The 20,140-nt window shown below is 35.5% G+C and overlaps 1 protein-coding gene across 4 annotated transcripts in view; it reads right to left on the bottom strand.

The window, feature by feature from the left end:
• The window catches only part of LOC145997209 (uncharacterized), a 31,593-nt gene extending 11,737 nt beyond the window's left edge, over nt 1-19,856 (bottom strand). For all 4 annotated transcript variants that reach the window (XM_083133963.1, XM_083133966.1, XM_083133965.1 and 1 more), the window contains exons 1-2: nt 19,442-19,856; nt 8,019-8,195 (exon numbers count right to left, since the gene is read on the bottom strand). In XM_083133963.1, coding sequence (XP_082990089.1) covers nt 8,019-8,149 — 131 coding nt within the window. In that variant the 5' untranslated portion in view covers nt 8,150-8,195; nt 19,442-19,856. The remainder of the gene's footprint in view (nt 1-8,018; nt 8,196-19,441) is intronic.
• Between the last annotated feature and the right edge of the window lie 284 nt (nt 19,857-20,140).

Below are 20,140 nucleotides of genomic sequence, written 5' to 3'. Positions count from 1 at the left end.
TGCATTTGAATCCCAGGTTTGGCATGAACGTTCTTTGTGAGTGTCCCTCCAACAATTTCATTGTATCACCACTCACTCTCACCTTCATGATTAGCAAAACAATGCCAGAAATGAGAAGTAAAATAAACCAAATCAATCAAAGACTAAGGGATAAATTACTTAGATACAGTAAATTTACTTCCAAAGTAGTGGTGAAATGTTCAGTGCCTGGTCTTATTGTGAAAGAATAGTTCTTCAACCTGGGAATATTTACTGAAATTTTTTTTTACTTTGCTGTTCTGCCACTTTTGGCTAATTGTGAAGATGATGGTGAACGATGATATGATGAATTTTGATCTCACAAAGAAAGCCTATCCACAGGCTGGAATCTATGATATGTTCCAAAAGGAACATCAAACATTTATATCGAACTTTGGAAGTTGGATAGTGAATAATGACCCAAGTTTTCATAGCAAGCTGAAAAAGCTTTGAAAACTTTCTAACTAACCAACTAACTCCCTAGCCTTCTTAAACCCGAAGGTTCATGGCTGCAGCAACACAGGCCTTCCATCTTTCCCTATCTTGAGCAAGTTCTATATACTCTTTTCCATCCCTACCGATTTCCCTTAGGTCCATCTCAACTTTGTCCCTCCATCTTCGTCTTGGCCTTCCTACAGGTCTCTTACCATCAGGTTTCCCAACAAGAATCCTGTAAACTCCTCTTTCCTCTCCCATTCGTGCCACATGGCCTGCCCACCTAAGTCTTCTTGATTTAATTATTCTAATAATATCTGGACATGAATACAAATTATGTAGTTCTAAATTATGTAACCTTCTTCACTCACCTGTTTCCTCATCCCTTTTAGGTCCAAAGATTTTCCTAAGGATCTTATTTTCAAATACTCTCAATTTATGTTCCTCTTTCAATGTAAGGCACCAAGTTTCACATCCATATAATACTACAGGCAAAATTACTGTTTTGTATATTTTAACTTTTAGTTTCTTAGATATTAAACGAGAAGACAAAAGTTTATGAAGAGAGAAGTAACATGCATTTCCTGAATTAAGCCTACTTTTTATTTTCTCTTTAATATAATTTTCATTTGTTAATATTACTCCTAAGTATTTGAATTTGGAAACTGGTTCAAACGAGTTGTTATCAATAATTAGATTCTGATTATTACCTAACACTTGGTTTCGGCCTGTAAGCATATATTTAGTTTTCTCTTTGTTAACTTCTAAACCTATCTCTTTAGCAGTTTTGAAAAATATTTTGAGCATTATTCTTAATTGTATTTATATCATCCCCTAATAAGTCTACATCATCTGCATATGCTAACAACTGAGTCACACCATTTAATTTTAGTCCTTCTTTAGTTTCTTTTACCTTCCTAACAGCATATTCTAAGGCAAAATTTAAGAGCAATGGAGATAATGCATCTCCTTGTTTTAACCCATCATGAATTGTAAATTTGTCAGACATATTAATACCTACACGAATTTTACTTTCTGTTTCACTGGTGCATATTTTTATCATATTAACAAGCTTCTTAGGTATTCCAAACTTTACTAATATATTATATAATTTATCTCTTTTGACAGAATCATATGCTTTTTTGAAATCAATGAATAGCTGATGGACATTTTGATTATATTCCCACTTTTTTTCAAGTGTCTGTCTGATGTGAAAAATTTGATCTGTAGTTGATCTGTTACGTTTAAATCCACATTGATAATCACCTATAATTTCATTAGCATATGGGGTTAGTCTTGTTAAAAGAATGTTAGACAATATTTTGTATGTTGTTGAGAGTAGAGAAATTCCACGGTAATTATTGCAGTTCATTTTATCACCTTTTTTAAACACAGGAACAATTATGGATTCTTTCCACTGTTGAGGGATTTCTTCTTTATTCCATATTAAACACATTAATTTATGAATTTGACATATTAACGAATTTCCACCATATTTAATTAACTCAGTTGGTATTAAATCAATGCCAGGTGCTTTGTTATTCTTTAGCCCTTTAACTCCAGTCAAGTTAGGTTCTGGAACTAAAGGTTCTGCTGTGTGACTTCATTTACTTCTGATTTATCTCCTACATGAACATTTAAAAGGTCATTAAAGTAGTTCTTCCATCTATTTAGAATATCACTTGGGTCAGCTAGAAAATCACCGCCTTTATCTTTTATCAAGTTTACTTTAGGTTGCCACCCCTTTCTAAACTCATTTACACCTTTATATAGATCTGATATTTTTATTTTTGCTGTTTGTTTCAATTTCGTTAATTTTGGTTTTCAAGTAATCTCTTTTTTTACTTCTAAACGTGCGGTTAACTTCTCGCTTTATTCTATTATAATTGTTTAGATTTGTATCATCAGAGTTATTTAACCACCTAAGTCTAGCCTGATTTCTTATTTCTATTAGATTATGACATTCATTATCAAACCATGGCTTACTTTTTTTTCGGTTTATGGTATCCTATACTTTCTTTAGCTGCTGATTCTATTGCATTACGTATGTGCTCCCAATTCTTATTTACGTCTGTTTCATTTATATTTTCATCATCATTTAAATTCTGCAAAACATCAAATCTATTTGACAGTTTAATTTGGTAATCTTTCTTAATTCTTTCATCAGTAAACTTTCCTGTATCAAATTTTAGAACTTTTAGATTTTGTTGCTTATGATTTATCACTGAGAGTCTCTCTCTTAATTTAGCAATTACTAAATAATGGTCACTGGCACAGTCAGCACCTCTATGTGTACGAACGTCAATTATACTAGTATGCCTTCTCTTATCAATGAGAATATGATCTATCTGATTATGAGTTTTACCATCTGGAGAAGACCAGGTATATTTATGGATATCTTTATGTTTAAAAGTGGTACTTTTCACAATTACATTCTTTGAGGTTGCAAAAGTAATCAATCTTATACCATTATCATTACTTAATTCATGAAGACTTTCTTTACCAATCGTGGGTTTAAATGTCTCTTCTTTGCCAATCTGTGCATTACAGTCACCTAACAGAATTTTTATATCATACTGAGAAAATTTATCAAAGACCTGTTCTAACTCTGTATAAAAATCATTTTTAGTATTATCATCTTTATCTTCCGTTGGTGCATGTATGTTTATTAAAATAATTTTACACCACCTACCCTGTAAAACTGCATATGATATCCTATCATTAATAAATTCTACTGTTTTAAGAGCCGTGATAATTCTATTATTTATGAAAAAGCCTGTTCCAAAATTATGATTTTCAGTACCACCATAGAAAAAAGTATAATTTTTAGTTTTACAATTCCCTTCTCCTGGACACCTAACTTCCTGGACAGCTACTACATCTAATTTATATTTAACTATCTCATTAACTGTACACTGAAATGACCCAGGCCGGTAAAGGCTCAGAACATTCCAGGTGCCTAATTTAATATCCTTGTTCCTAACGTAGATCTTATCCTTAGTCCAGGGACCTCCCAAAGTAGTCTCCGCCCGGAGATCCGAACGGGGGATTATTTTACCTCCGGAATATTTTACCTTGGGAACATCCATGGCCTTATATTGCTGTTTCTTTTTTCTTTTCTTTTTTTACAGTGCAGAGTTGTCAGCTCTACGCCTAACCCCCGATATGAATGGAGGAACTACTACACAAGACAAACACAAACACATTAGACAGCACAATTACTACACAAGACGAACACAAACACATTTGACAGCACAACTACTACACAAGACACACACAACACATCACAACTATAACACAATATAAACACAAACACACCACAACTACTACACAATATAAACATAAACAAACTACACACCACAACTACTACACAAGACAAACACAAACAAATTAGACAGCACAACTACTACGCAAGACAAAACAAACATACTAGACAGCACAACTACAACACAAGACACATATATACATATCACCGATATTACACAAGACTAACAGAAATACATTAGACAGCATAACTACTACATAAGATAAACACAAACACACTAGACAGCACAACTACTACACAAGACAATCCCAACCACACTAGACAGCACACCTACTACACAAGACAAACCCACATAGAAGCACACCAGAACTACTACACAAGACAAACACAAACACTACACAGCACAACAACTGCACAAGACACACAAACACATAACAACCACTACACAAGAAAAAAACAAACACACAACTACTACTACACAAGATTATGAATGGATGGAAGTAATCATCTTTTTCATAAGTAAATAATCATGTGTGTAATTAACTGACATCCCAAATGGAAAATTCTGGATTAACCCCTGATCACCCAGAAAACTACATCAACATAAACTACAATGACAACTATGTCAACATGAACTAGAGCAACAGCTACGTCAACTATAGTGACAACTGCCCTCCCTGATGGTGCAGTGGTAGCATCGTAGCCTTGTAATCAAGGGGTCTAGGGTTCGGTACTCGGTGGAGGCACAAAGTGGTTGAGATCCCACTTTAAGTTGTAGGTCCAGTCCCAGTTAGCCTTAATGTGCATAAAGTGGACCTAAAACACAATCTCAATCAATGAACTCAATATAGTAACAATGACTTATATTCTATTCTAAATTTTATATTTTTTCTGTAATACTCTTTTAACTTTATCAATTTAATGATATCATATTAAACCAACATGGGTATTTATTTGTTGTCATTCGTCTTCTTTTTGGGACTGTGGCAAGAAATACTTCATGAACTCTATTACAAAAAAAAAAAAATTAACCGCCTGATTTACATCAGTCATATTATCTAATACTAATATATATCTAATGATACATCTGCATGAAATTGGCTTTGTTAAATTTGTAAGAATAATAAGCTTCATTTGTTATTACATGAGTAGATTCCCTTATAGTTAGGTGTACAGTCAATGCAGGATGATGGTTATCTTCTTTTACAAGTGGCATTTCCTCCCTACATACATTCATGGTCTACATTTGGATTTTCACATAGGTTATTCACTTGAAATCAACATGAACAGAAAACAAAAAACAATTTACGGTGAAGATATTTAACCATAATAGATAGTAGGGTCATTCCATGCCAAGTGATTTCGAGGCGATTTTTAATATTGTTTACAGAATGAAGGTTATAAAAAATTCCAAAAATTAACAAAGCTCTACAAGAGGGTCCACCATTCTGTAACTCATAACCTGAACTGGTAATCGTGGGTAAATTGAAATCTCCAATTATAAGTATATTCGAGCCATGAAATTCCACGAAATTAATCAATACCACAGCTAGCAATTTACACTTGAAGCACTGATGTCAACAGATGCCATAAGCAAATCTTTTCAGTATGGTACAATAGGAATATAAAACAAATACGTACATCATATCTTTCTGCTAAATCCATGTTGGTGGTCACTTCAACAGTTGCTAAATGTACCTTTCCCTCTTTCTCCTGAATGACTCTTTCTATCCTTGGACCCATTTGACGACAGATGTTGCAACTTTCTTCCACTCACATTCTGCTATAACTATGTATTCTTTTAATAGTAAGAAAGATTTTTCACCTTACTGTGAATTTCAGATACATTAAGGAAGAAGGAACCATTGAGATCCAGTTGTTAGGGCTTTAGACTACTACATACGGAACCCTGTTTGATTCCATGGGATTCTCGGAAAAATTTCCATCAGTGATCCTGCATAAGAGTTTCTAGGTCTCAGCTAGGATTATACCTGTGGCAAGCACTGGATGAGTTGGTAGGAGCATGGTGATGATCACATCACTTCAAATATGGCTGAGATCGAGAATGTATGAACAGTAATTACTAGAGGCACATATTTATAGTGAATAAAAAAAAATCAAGATTTCAGTACAAAATTATGGTACATGTCGGGATCAAAAGTGGTACATAAAATGGCATTTTGGTGTTAAAAGTTGTGAAGAAAAACAAATTTGATTTAAAATCTACACTTATAACATTAAATTAAAATTTCACTCCTAATGGCACATTTATATACTTATGAGAGTTCTAAATTTATTCCTTTACACAGGAGTCCATTTTTGCTTCTCAAATATTGACAGCAGAATTAACCAATTCTCTAGGTAAGGATATTTTAGTTTTCAGACACGCTTTTATTTTTCTTATGATAAGGAGCTGGGCCCTGTACAGTGTGATGGGTGCAAAATAGCCTAAGTGTTGATGCAGCACCCAAAAATTTTTAATTCAAATTCAAATTAACCAATTTTTCTGTGATTTTCATAGCTCACATGATAATTCAGACCTCAGAAGGTGTCCTGCCTGTAAGTAAACATTAAATTTTGTGTTTAAGTTCATTTCACATTTTGCAGTTCAATTCACATTATTTCGTGACAAAACATGGTAGCAAAATGCACCTCTCATCTATCAAGAACATGAAAAATTAACATTACAATGTTTTACATCACAAAATATGTATGCCCTAGTAATTTCATACCCATGCCACCAGGCAATGCACAGGGCAGAACAAAAAAATAGGAGATGAAAGAATGAGTGAATTTGTTCTCAATTTGAATCAAATTGGTACAAAACTCATTTTGAGTTTTTAGACCTACCTTGTGCATGGATAAGCTAATTGGGAGTGGACATACAATGTAAATTGGAATCAGGAACAACTATATTCGTCCATCGGATATTGAACCTGGGACCCTTGATTACAAGGCAATGATGTATCAATAACAACTCTGGGAAGGCAGTATAAACTTTTGTGTAGGTTCATTATAATGAAATAAGTTGTAGAAATCATGAATTGCTCCAAATGCAACACAAAAATATCTACCTTATTTTGCAGTTATTGGCTTAATTTATAATAGTTTTATTAGCATTTTGTGTACTATCCAGAAATTCAAAGAAAACAATGCACCTCTCTTATCGAGTGTGTGTTTGAAGTGAAACATAGTAGAACAGCTTTGAGAAAGTTAATGTCTTGTTCTGTCTTGGTCTGAAGGGAACTTATCTGCAGATTCTTCATTCACTTTTGTTGAAATGCATTGCTTGCTCGACAGAAATGTTTGAAATATCTAACTACTTAAATCAGAACCTCTAAATTGAAAAGTTCATCTGCTTTAGAAGCATCTGTGAGAGAAGCAGATGGATTTGGCACCACTGTCCTTAGGTGAGTGGCAGCAGAAATTGCAATAAATGAAGACTTAATGAGTGCCCTGGCTGGAAGGATCGTAACAGACTATGGTTCAACATTGATACTTCCAGTAAGAATAGTATCAGTAAACATGAGTGTTTGGTTAGTAATTATTATTGTTACTAAATATGAAGATTTCACATTCAAATTAACTCCGGTTAAAAAATATCGATGACAAAAAAGGGATGTAAAATAGATGATATCACAGTGACAATATACCACAATTTTCTACACAAATTTACAATAACCAAACAGTGCTTTGTACCCTATGTGTTTATAATCATACTTTCTTATGTGACTTCCTTGTATGTAATTTATTTTGTGTGTTGGATAAAAGAATACAAAGATAACACCTTGTTAAAATTGTTGAATTTTGTAGAAAAGAGTATTTTTGGTAATAACTTGTTTTCTCTTATTTTAATTACACTTAACCTTTGGACATAAGTGTACAATAAATAGAACTCAAATTTAAATATTTATACTCCAAATGAAACACAAATCAATATTTATAGATCATAAGTATGCCTATGCCTCTGAGAAGACTTTTAATGTGTCTTGCTCAGTTGATCTGATTTTGATTCTACGAGCGTTGAAATACGAGTTTTAGTGTATACATGGTGTTCACACACAAAACACTTTTTAATGATATCTGCTTGAGGTATTTTACTATTTTAAAAAATTATCATTTTTGTACAGTGATAACCTGTCTAAAATTGTTCAAAATAGTATTCATGAATTATCTAATTCCAAGGATCAGAATATAAATGAGGAAGTGTGATAACATGCACATGTGGAATAGATTTAATATGCAATTGTATTAAATTGCATTCTAAAATTCCAATTACATTAACATGGATGCAACATACCTTCTATTCAAATCATCAGTTTCATCTCGACTTGATTCTGACAATTTAGAAAGCTCTGTCATCAGCTCCTTTTTCAAACTCTCAAATGTCTCCAATATATCCATGTCTGTTAGTTTCTGGTAATCATCCATTTTTGTTGTGACAATTGCCAGTTACAACTTCAATGTATGCAAGTATCTGTCAAGAACAAAGGAATGATTGCAAAAAATAATTTGTTAATTCCATTGTATTCATGTTCAGTGTATTCAAAAATTAATTATACAATACAGGATCATATGCTATGCTATTTGTCTCACTTCAGTTAATCAGAGGGTTTAACAACCATTAGCAGACAAGAGTATTCCAGGTCGGTGCTTCTCAAATGTGCAGTGCTTACTTACACACACACACAAACAAATGCAATTCCAATATAGAAAGAGAAGTATTTACTGTAGCCAGTTGTAGCTGTTCATTTTTCTTCATTGCCAGACCCCATAGTGGAGTGGTTAGCACATTGTGCTTAGTGATGGGCACCATTGACTAATTAGTTGTTAGTCAAAACAAAATATCGACTAATTAGTCAAAAAAATTAGTATACTACTTTTTCGACTAAAATTAGTAGAGTTAGTCATTTGACTAATATTAGTTGAATTAGTTATTTGACTAATATTAGTAGAACTTTTAATTGACTTTTTTTCAGACTAATGTAAGTGGAAATATTTACTTTTTTATTACGTATTTTGAAATTTCTCAAGGCTACGTTATGATGAGTCAGGCTAAATGGGACGGAATCTAAAGTTCTAAGATACAAACTATACTATAATATAATGTACAAATTCGAGTATATGATAGTTAACGCATGAAAGCAGTCTCGTCGAAGGTCCAACTCAACGATGTCGCCACCAAATGTTCCGGCTTCAAATGACTAGATGTGGCATGCCCGTATACAGAATTTTTAAGTGTGTGTGTATATGTGCAGAGGGGGGGGGGGGGGGCAAATCAGAAAATGTAGAAAAAAGAGAAGATGCAAAATGCTGTTAAGTATCACATGTGGCTGCCAACGTTATGGTTGACTAGACGTGCAATTATAAATAGAATTGCTATATTATGATTCAAAGTAACGGAAGATATATATATATATATATATATCCCTTCAGTGGTACACATGGGTCCTCAGCACCCAATGGAATTTTGTTCACGTGTTTACTCATAGATGGCACGTCTGATTACTTTCATCTCCCCAGTAGTCTTTTGACTGAAAGTGATAAATGTTGTGCTGAAAAGGTTTTTCCGTAAAGTGCTTGGATGCTTGTGTATTATAGCGGAGTGGGTCCCCAGGACCAAAGTGTATCATTTATGTAACTTTTTCTGTATGAGGGATTGTTGATCACTTGTTATATTTCCTTCTATTCCAGACATTATGGAGGGAGGAAGTCATTTAACCAATGATGAAATAGCAGACATCCTGCATAGGGAAGAAGAGATCAAAATTTTCTGAACAGTGTGAGCATAATGTGCAGCTGCATTTACCAATATGTAAAGAATGCAGCCACACATTATGCTCACAGTGTTCAGAAAAAAATTGATCTCTTTTGTAGCAACCCATGAGAGAATCTATATTGTACCTGAAAACTTTTGAGTGAAAAAGAAAATGGTTAAGGTCAAAATTTAGAAATTTCAATAATACGGGTCCCCAGGATCCAAGTGTATCAGTCATGCAACTTTTTTCAAGTGTACACTGGGGGGATATATATATATATACATATATATATATATATATATATATATATATATATATATATATATATATATATATATATACCGTGCGTCCATTTCGATCTTCAGCCGAGAGATCGGGAGAAGCGTGGCGGGCGGCGCTGACGGAGATGCCGACATTTGCGGCCTGTAATGCCCGCTTATTTTGATGGACATACGCAGACATTTATATAAAGATTGCAAAACGAGCACTAACCTGTGTTATAACACGCAAAAGTTCTTCTGCAGGAAGTTCTGCCCTTATATACACAAATAAATAAACTTTAGAAACAATATTAAAAGCCATAGATAATAAAACATTTTAATCATAGTTTTGACCAGTAACGTCCTGCTTAAGTTTATATCCTTGAAAGAGTTTTGTATCGATGGGGATCGTTTGGAGGTTTCGAATGTGCAACACTGTATCAAGATTACGCTGCAGACGAAACCGTTAAATGTCAATGGTTTTCGTGAGCTTCCTTGCAAACCGAAATCTCCGAGCTCCGAGTTTTTTGTTCCTTCGCGACCAGATGAAGACAGAGCTGTGAATATAGTGACGAGCAGATTTAAACCAAGAGCGTGTTAATTTCGTACTGTGCGCAAGAGTGTTATTCTTGGTTACTTGCCGTTACTAGTTGGTGTTATTGCAGTGTGTATGTGTGTTGTGTCAGTGAGACGATTGGGATGCCAGCCGCAAGGTTCACGTTAGAACAAAGAATTTGTATGACACTTACGTGAAAACAGACTCGTCTCGAGACGCGTGTAGGCAATTTATACAGAAATTCCCAGGCGTTTCACCTCCACATAGAGATACGGTTAGACAGCTTGTCCTTAAATTACGATAAACTGGATCGTTAAATTTTAAAACACCTAAGCAAAAACGACGGATTCTAACCGAAGCAAAACTCGATGAAATTGGTGCAGCGTTAGAACGTTCTCCAAACAAACCTCTACGCCGTGTTTCACAGGAGATGGGCGTGTCAAAATCATCAGCACATACAGCCACTAAGCTACTAAAATTAAAACCGTACTCTTATAACACAGGTTAGTGCTCGTTTTGCAATATTTATATAAATGTCTGCATATGTCCATAAAAATAAGCGGGCATTACAGGCCGCAAATGTCGGCATCTCCGTCAGCGCCGCCCGCCATGCTTCTCCCGATCTCTCGGCCGAAGATCGAAATGAACGCACGGTATATATATATATGGGTAATTCCATGGTGATGTGTGTGACTATTGTACAAAAAATCTGAAAGTAACTTGTTTCTAATTCATACGTTTGTGAATAAAATGACATCCTTTTTTTTCCTAAATTAATTTGGAATAAGACCCATATACTGACCATGTAATATTCCAGATGTTGTTTGTAGAATGTGATTGTTGCATGGAAATCATTGTGTGACGCCATTGTGCAGTGAAAAAATGTCTTGGAGTCATGGACAAGCAAATTCTGTGAACTGTCTGTTGGTATGTTGCTCACATTTTTGTTAAATGTACCAGTAAAGTGCATTTTCAATTCCATGCAGGATTGGTTTTGATACACTTTCTTCTTTTCTTGTGACAAAATTATGTATCTAGTGTTGTGTGTGACATAATTTTTGTGATGTGTGCGACTTTCAAATTTAGCCAACTCTGATATGACAGAATAATTCAAATACAGCATGTTCACAACAAAATGTTTTATTGACAAACTGGAAAACATAAAAGAGGTACTTGCCAACCTCCGTGGCAGAGTGGTTAGCACAGTGTGGTACGATGCAAGGGGTCCCGGGTTTGAATCCTGGCACAGTCATGGGTGTTGTTTGTGGGTGTCCCTTCATCATATCACCACTCACTCTCATCATCGCAATTAGCTAAAAGTGGCTGGAAAACCAAGTAAAATAAATTTATCAATAAATAAATGAGGTACTAACTGAAACGCCCAACAAAATAACTTTGATGTGACGTACCTAAACTTATAATTAGACATCACTTTCGTAATGTTTGCTGACTTAAATTTCATTGAATCTAAACTAGCCACTTGAACTTGCAACAGTAGGAGACTTTTTTTTTTACAACGTGAGTGACTGTGTACGCAATTTTGTCCTCACCAGTTGGTCATTTCCAATCGTTTCCAGATAGAATCATGGCGGATATGAATACTCTTGCAGATCAGTGTCAGTGGCTGGGTAAACACTGTCTCAAAACTCACTAAATACCAGTTGCCCACCAGTATCCTTATTCTGTAGAAACTCAAGAGTTGAATTAGAGAGGTGTACAATTTATCTGATTAGCTTGAAACAACATGGATTTATTTGGATTTCCGGGTAAACTGGCAAGTTACCTTTCCATGAATGGCCAATGGACATGAAGTGGTCTATCTCCAACTGAGAAACACGTGTGACCACTCTTTTTTTCATGATGTTACTAGCTGCAAGTGCAAAGTCTACAGAAGACTGAATGATAACATCAGTATTTTTGCTCATGACTGCCTGTCGCAGCAGAGATTTTGCTCTTCCAGCAATCCCATCTACTACTCCTTTTCCATGGGATGTATCAGAATATTTCTAGATTAATGACCTCAACACCTTGACTGCCAAGGCCAGATTGTCTGAATGACATCGTGGGGCCAAGTAAAAGCAATTTGTGAAAATGGATCAAGTTGGTGTCATTAGATCTGTGAAGCACAAGAAATTTCAAAACAATCCAAAAAACCATTGAAAATTCAATTTTTCTCCTTCTTTGTTTAATTCTTGCCTGAAATACAACAAATGTCAAACAACGATGCATTAAAAAATGCATCTATTGTTGTATTGAAAATCAACAAAATAAAGTCATCATAAATAATCACAGAACACTAGGTTTATTACTACAATGTTACGCCCATTTGTACGCCATTGTTGTAATCGCCTGTTGCTATCTAGGGCCAGGCTATGAGTATAGTGTAACATTCTGGAGCCAAAACAATATAATTGATCATGTTATAAAATGACAAGCAAAACCCTGCTTCGTGGCCTGAAGCAATTGCTGAGGTGAGACACACAAGTGGGTATCATGGCTTCATGAATGATGATACTTGAGACCCACTTTTGGGTCTCATGGCAGTCAACATGTTAATAATTTTACCATGAACTTATTTTTAAATTCTGATTAAGGCTCATCACTGCAGATTGTATTTCGTCTGGATTGCATGGTCTACATTTGGATTTTCACATAGGTTAATCACTTGAAATCAACATGAACAGAAAACAAAAAACAATTTACGGTGAAGATATTTAACCATAATAGATAGTAGGGTCATTCCATGCCAAATCACTCAAAAAATGGAATTTTTGACCTCACCATTCCGAATTTTATGCAACTCTCAGAGTTAGTAGTATTTGAGGAGCAAAGAATATTTGCACAATAACAGCCAACAGCGATGCATACTTTTCATGTAGCAGGGTTGCCAACTTAGGGATAAAATTAAAAATTTGACTAACTGGGCCGAAGAAAAAAATCATAACTGTTGTTCCAGGTAAGCTAGAATCTTCACGCTCATTTTAAAGCTAAAGGATTGTTCTTTTAATAAAAAAAAAAATCTTTACCTTCAATCAAAATTTTATTTCAAGGTCATATCATATGACCTTTGACCTTGAAAAATTTTCAAAACTGTATTTTTTAAAGTAATACATTAAGATGTTGTCTATAAGTGACAGAAATATCATCTTGGGATGGCATTGGGAACAGGAGCTATGATAGTTACTGTCCACTGGTGTAGTGAACTTAGGCAGTTGTTGCACTGAAGGTATCCAAGAAGCAAGTTCAGACATGCTCGGTCACTTTGTTCTCAGTTCAGCTACAGTCTTTCAAGCAGTGAGAGGTGTCTTGTGCCAGTAAAGGTAAAAAAAAGGTAAAGTGTACCCCTGTGCATAGCACCACGCCATTAAGGCGTCTTGTGCCAGTGCGCTTATTAACATTTCGTCTTGTAAGTATGTGTGTGGATCTGTTTGCAGTAGATTACAATGGATAAGAACTATTATGTACCTACACAGTGCTGTAACCCCTTTGATATTGAAGGACATACCAGAAGCAGAAAACAATTAAGAAATGTTCTCCCATGAATGATAGAAAAGCTGCCACACCTGCAGATTGGATACAAGATATGTGATGCTTGTAGAAAACAAATTCCAATCAGAACCAGCAACAGAGTGAGTGGTGAAACTACAATGGTTAGAGAACAAAGAGAAAGTGATAATGGTAGTGATGAGGAAGTGGAGAAGTTCCACAGGGATGTCTCTATTCAGGCAATAAATGAAAGCTTGCAAAGTGTTGGAGAATCACCCATCAAACGGAAAAAAATGAAATCAACAGGTTATAGCAAAAGCAAAATAAAGAAGATAACAGAAGCAGTACAAAACAAAATATTCAAAATACCAGCAGCAGAAGAATAGGTTGTGAAAAGGTTTTATACAGACATAAGTGAAAAACACCACACCAGTGTGGTCCAAGACACACTGCCTTTGGATGAAGTTCGTGGTTTTGTGGTGTGTGTTCATGATCATGCATGGTGGTTGGGAAGTGTTGTCGATGTTTGTGAAAGTTCTTATGAGGTTGTTACCAGTTTTCTTCATCCACATGGTCCTTCTCCATCGTATGTATATCCCCAACAACCAGGAATAAGAAGAATTCCCATCCAGGTTGTTCTGACTAGTGTAGATCCAAGAACTGAAACTGCATGGCCATATAAGATCCCAGCTTCATACACTAAGACTTCAGAAGAGAATATGAGGAATAGGAAATGCCAATCAGTTAAAATAAAACTTTGATTGAAGGTGAAGAATTTTATTTTTTATTAAAGAACAATCCTTGAGCTTTAAAATGAGCCCAACATGAAGATTCTAGCTTACCTGCAACAACGGTTATGATTTTTTATTTTTGGCCTTTGTCAAATTCTTCACTTTTTCCCTAAGTTGGCAACCCTGCTACACAAAAAGTATGCATCGCTGTTGGCTGTTATTGTGCAAATATTATTGTTTTCTTAAATACTACTAACTCTCACATTTTCATGCAATTCGGAAATGGTGAGGTTGGAGCCTGTGTGATCTGGAATGGAATGGACCAGTACACATTCCAGCTCCCACACTTTTCACCATCCTATAAATCTGTAACTCAAATAATAGATGCGAATGAAAGATACTGTATGTAAGAACTTAAATAACTACGTACACTACCAGTATTAGTACTCAATTCTATTATTAGATGCTAGCAGTAGGATTCCTACATCACATTGTGTACTAATAGTACATTGCGTGTGCTCTTGTTAGTTTGTTTACATATTTTCACATGGCCATATCTTCGTTCCTATGTGCAGTAGATGCATGAGACCAACGGCGTTGTGTTTCTCTGCGTGTGCTCTTTTATATTATGCATGTTATTGTATATCGTTCCATTTAAAAAAAATATGACTTTGCTCCAGATGCCCCATTTGTCGATATTTTTCGACCAACCCCATACCTCCGATTTACGAGCCCCATTTGATATTATTGTTTCCCGCAAACCTCACATAGCTACTGTTTCTGGTTTCTTCGCTATTTCAGGTGGTACTTTTAGGTGCCTCACGCGGTATACACAACTAAACAATATAGTTTTGCGCTTGCCTGGGGCAAAAGGAGAAGCACGAAAAATCCAGTCTGGAGTGTTTTGAACTTTCTCTTGACATTGATATTTTGAAAATTATCACCGCTTTTACTAATATTCATATTTGTCTAGTGCAAGAAAGATTTCCTCTTCACAGGGATGCGAGAAAAACAGTTGAAGTTGAAATTTGTGCATTCTTTTTTATTCTACTACAGTGTGCCTACCATGCATTCAAACAAGGAAATAAGAATCGAATTTGGACTGATCTCTTTACATGCAAATTTTATGTTAAAATTTCTTTCTAAAATGTTCTTCTATGTGTTTTTCACAGAATTTGAACTTAAAGCGGAAACTTAGGACTCCAAAAAAGTCATTTTGGTACTAGTTTACTATTGTTCGGACAGATTTCTTCATTTTTACAGAAGAAACTACTTACCGTAATAAGTTCCTGTAGCATTGTCTAACATTGGGAAGGTGTTTTGTGTGATGTGGAATGTATGATAGGAGAAATTCATGTTCTTTGTTGTAAATTAATTCTCTGACAGACAATAGCCTTTGTCACGTACACCTTTGTACATCATCACGTGCCGTGATTGACTTTTGTTCATATTCATTGGGTATCCAGTGTTTCAAACTGTCTGTGTTTGCAACGAAAGTTAGAAACATGATGTGTCGTGGATGTGTGGTGAAATTCGTACCGGGTGTGGAAGATCCAGTGGATTTTTTAATTTAATTGAACACTGGATCGTGAAGGAAGGAAAGGAACGTTGAAAATGTGGCAGCGAATGTAAGCTACTTGTTAGAAGGAATGGGCTGTGGGTATATGCCTAATATGACGTGCCATGGATGAATGGTGAAATTCAGGTACGTTTTCCGTATCCTGGCTCATTTGGGGACAGGTGACTAGCCAATTTCGAACATGCCTTTAACAGGGACTCTATAGAGAAAGCTGGGTAGCCGGAGCGGAGGCAGGGCCACAGTAGGTCAATTACCCCAGGGGCGGAGCCCGGAATCGGTGGGAAATTTGGACTCAAAAATTTCAAACGAAAATATTTTTTTAATATAAATTTCCCACCGATTCCGGGACGGATAGCACCAGAAACCATTCACGGATAGCACTATCAAACATTTCAATTTTCTTGGTAAAACAATGCGAAACAGTTTAAAAAAAAAATGGATCAGATGAGCGTTGTTCACGGGTATTCACGGGTTCACTGAAGGTTGAAACACTGCATAACGAATAAAAATCGACAAAACACAAGCACGACTATGTAGGAAGGTGCACGTGCCATATTGTGTCTCAGGCAAGCGAAAAGACTACGAGAAAGAAGTACTCGTAATGTGAAAAATTGCAATTACTTTGATCAAAAAAACGTGAATACACCTTAAGGCGAAGCACATGGGTAAGTACGAAAGTAAAAAATTGACGAAACGAAGAAGTTATAGGTGTCCGAAGGATAGTAAATTTTGACTGTTATTTTTATATACAATGTTTTTCCTTTATTCCCAATTTTCAAGTCGGGTAACATATCACATTATTATGATTACATAATGTTTGTGCTTCTATTATACATTTTTGTGCACAATTGTCTTTACTAAATTGATGCCAACAAAATTTTTGTAATAAATTTGTGAAAATCTTTTAAGTACGTACCAGTTAGATAAGCCGGAAACACATTTAACTCGTTTATTTTGAAATAAAATTCATTTCTGATTGCCTCATATGCATACCGGAACATTTTTCAACTTCGGATCACTTTCTTTTCTATGAAAAAAGCATTATTTTTAACATTATAATTATTTATTGGTCGTTGCTAATTCGGTGGGCCAAATCTTGACTCACGTAGTATACCGTAAGCTGATATGCAGTGTTACCAAACTTATGAACCGATAAATGCCGCACAAAGTGTTCGTGGTGCGGCAGCCGGCATCTCTTCGGGTAAGTACCTTTTTCTTTTTACACTTTCTGGTCATGATAGCCCCACTAACCATTCACGGGGACAAGGTATGCCTACAAGGTTAGGTTAGGCCTGTTAGGTTAGGTTCTATTAGCACTCATTTCATCCCTAAATATGTGCTTCATCGAAAAAATTCCTCAGTACGTTCAATTACGCATATCTGGACAACATCGGTTTTTCTCGATTTACTCCTTCAGGAAATTTTTCCTCCTTTGGGATTTACGTTGTTGAATTCCTTATAAAATAAGCTTTACAATGATATATAACAGGTATTCCTTAGGAAAAGGACGTAAACTAGAGTCTTACCTTAAATTTGAAAAAAAAAACCGGCTGACACGTCATCTTGTAAAACTACCGCGTGGTTGCTACACTGACAGGGGGTTACATAATCGGACGCATGGAACATTTGATTCACGTAGTCGATGGTAATGGTGTCACGAGCTATCGTGCAACGGAGATACATGAATGTCGAAAAATACCTTACTTACAGGCCGAATAAGTTGCACGATTCGAAAAAACACTTTCCCCAGCTTCACAAAGTCCACAAGAACAAAATTCCGTAAGTACTTTCTCGTCTTTTCTCCTGTAAATTTGAAGAAATGTGTTTCCGGCTTATCTAATCGTTACCAAATATACATTTTTGTGCACAATTGTCTTTACTAAATTGATGCCAACAAAATTATGTAATAAATTTGTGAAAACAGTGTAAGTGTATCATAATTTTTTTAGGTAACACTTTACCATACTGGAGACGGATTCTTTTATTTGACTTCAAAATTGATGAACGTTTTTTGAAAAATTCACACATTAAGTTTTTTTTGGAATTTCTTCAAATTTACAGGAGAAAGTATTTACGCAAATCATTTTCTGTAGCGTCGTTGTTGATGTACGGGAATGTAGTTTTGATCCATTTTAATGCGAATGCATGTGGTTTTCTACGAAAATCTATTTCCGACACGCTATTGCTGCTGCCGCCATTTGCTTTCTGCACGAGAGCACAATACGCTCTCGTATTGTTCGTGTATGCTAAATTGAACAAAAGGAGTGCTAATGGAACCGAACCTAACAGGCCTAACCTAACCTAGTAGGCATATCTCGTCCCCGTGATGGTTCGTGGAGCTAACGTGAATTTTTGGGCTAACGTCAATGGTTTTTTGGGCTGTCCGTGGAATGCTTGTGGGAAATAAGGAACAACAGTAAGTACTTGTTATTGTAAGAAATAGACATTATTTTCGTTAGAAATTCATTATTTCACCTAAAGAAATGTTCCGCAATGCAGAATAGTACGTTAGCAATGTAAAAAATTGCGAAATAAATCATTGATAGGTGTCTCCGGTATAGTAAAGTAGTACCGAAATCACAAAACAACCTGTTCAAAAGGACCAAAGGTACTATTATAGTAGGTAAAGGGAAACACCAATAAATCATATATTTCGCACTTTTTTACATTGCTAACATACTATTCTGCATTGCGGAACATTTCCTAAGGTGAAATAATGAATTTCTAACGAAAATAATGTATATTTCTTACATTAACGAGTACTTACTGTTGTTCCTTATTTCCCACAAACCATCCACAGGTAGCTCACAAAACTATTGATGTTAGCCCAAAAATTCACGATAGCTTCACGAACCATCACAGGGACGAGGTATGCCTACCAGGGAAGGTTAGGTTCCATTAGCATTCAATTTAGCATATACGGACAACATCGGCTTGTAGCAGCAGCAATATCGCGTATTGTGCTCTCGTGCAGAAAGCAAATGGCAGCAGCAGCAATAGCGCGTCGGAAATAGATTTTCGTAGAAAACCACATGCATTCGCATTAAAATGGATCAAAACTACATTCCCGAACATCAAGAACGCTACAGAAAATTATTTGCGTAATTTACTTTCTCCTGTAAATTTGAAGAAATCCGTTTCCCTTATACTATAATGTTACCCGACCAAAAAATGTCATGAAACAGTTTTTACTTTAATTTTCAATTTTTTTTCTTTTTTTAAATAGAAAGTTTGTAACAAATGTTGGCGCGCCTGTTCTAGGGTTAATAGCAATTTCATAATCCGACGCATACGTTGCTGATTTATATTTATACCTGTTAACAAGTACTTCGGAGATTTATCAATTACTTACTTTGTGTTTGCTTCAGAATGGTTTTTCACTTTTGTATACTCAAAAACATTATACTGGCGGAACCGATTCGAGTCTTTTCCTTCACCGATTATTGATTTACAGTTGTTGTCCATAGAGAAGAGACGTCTGCTGCCTATTTGGGGCTCGTTTGTCGCACAGAACTAGGACAGCCTTGCATTCTGACTTCACCGAGGAACGTTTTTAATGTTACGTTGAATGCCTAAGTTGTTAGGTTTGGTTAACTATGTTTAGTTCTCTTAGAGAAAATCAAATTTTTAGCGTATTAATGCTAATGCAACCGAAATTAACAATGAAAGTAGTTTTCTTTCTGACATCAGAACACGAATTTGGTCTCGAGTTGTGTGATAAACGGGAACGAGCCTACTACCACAGACTAATGATGGGTATGATCGAACTATTTTTTCAATAATAGGGGTGTGCGGGACAGAATTTTTTGGGTCGGGACGGGATTTTTTTTCAAATCCCGACATTCGGGACGGGAAAAATTCATAATTTCCCGACAAAGTCGGGAAATTTTCGGGACAGGAAATGTTTACATTTTTTTCCGAAGCTCTGGAAATCTCGAATTCAACACCTCATTTTCACTTTAAGTGATTGTTTTTGTATTTCTTGTACAAAAACTAACAATTTTCGATACGTTCCAGACATTTACAATGCTGAAAACGTCGAGAATTGTCG

This window comes from Lepisma saccharinum, chromosome 13 (genome assembly GCF_977018435.1).
Source record: "Lepisma saccharinum chromosome 13, izLepSacc3.1, whole genome shotgun sequence".
Taxonomy (NCBI): Eukaryota; Metazoa; Arthropoda; class Insecta; order Zygentoma; family Lepismatidae; genus Lepisma; species Lepisma saccharinum.
The sequence above is the reverse complement of the archived record's forward strand: the minus strand, read 5'-3'. Positions and strand labels throughout refer to the sequence as shown.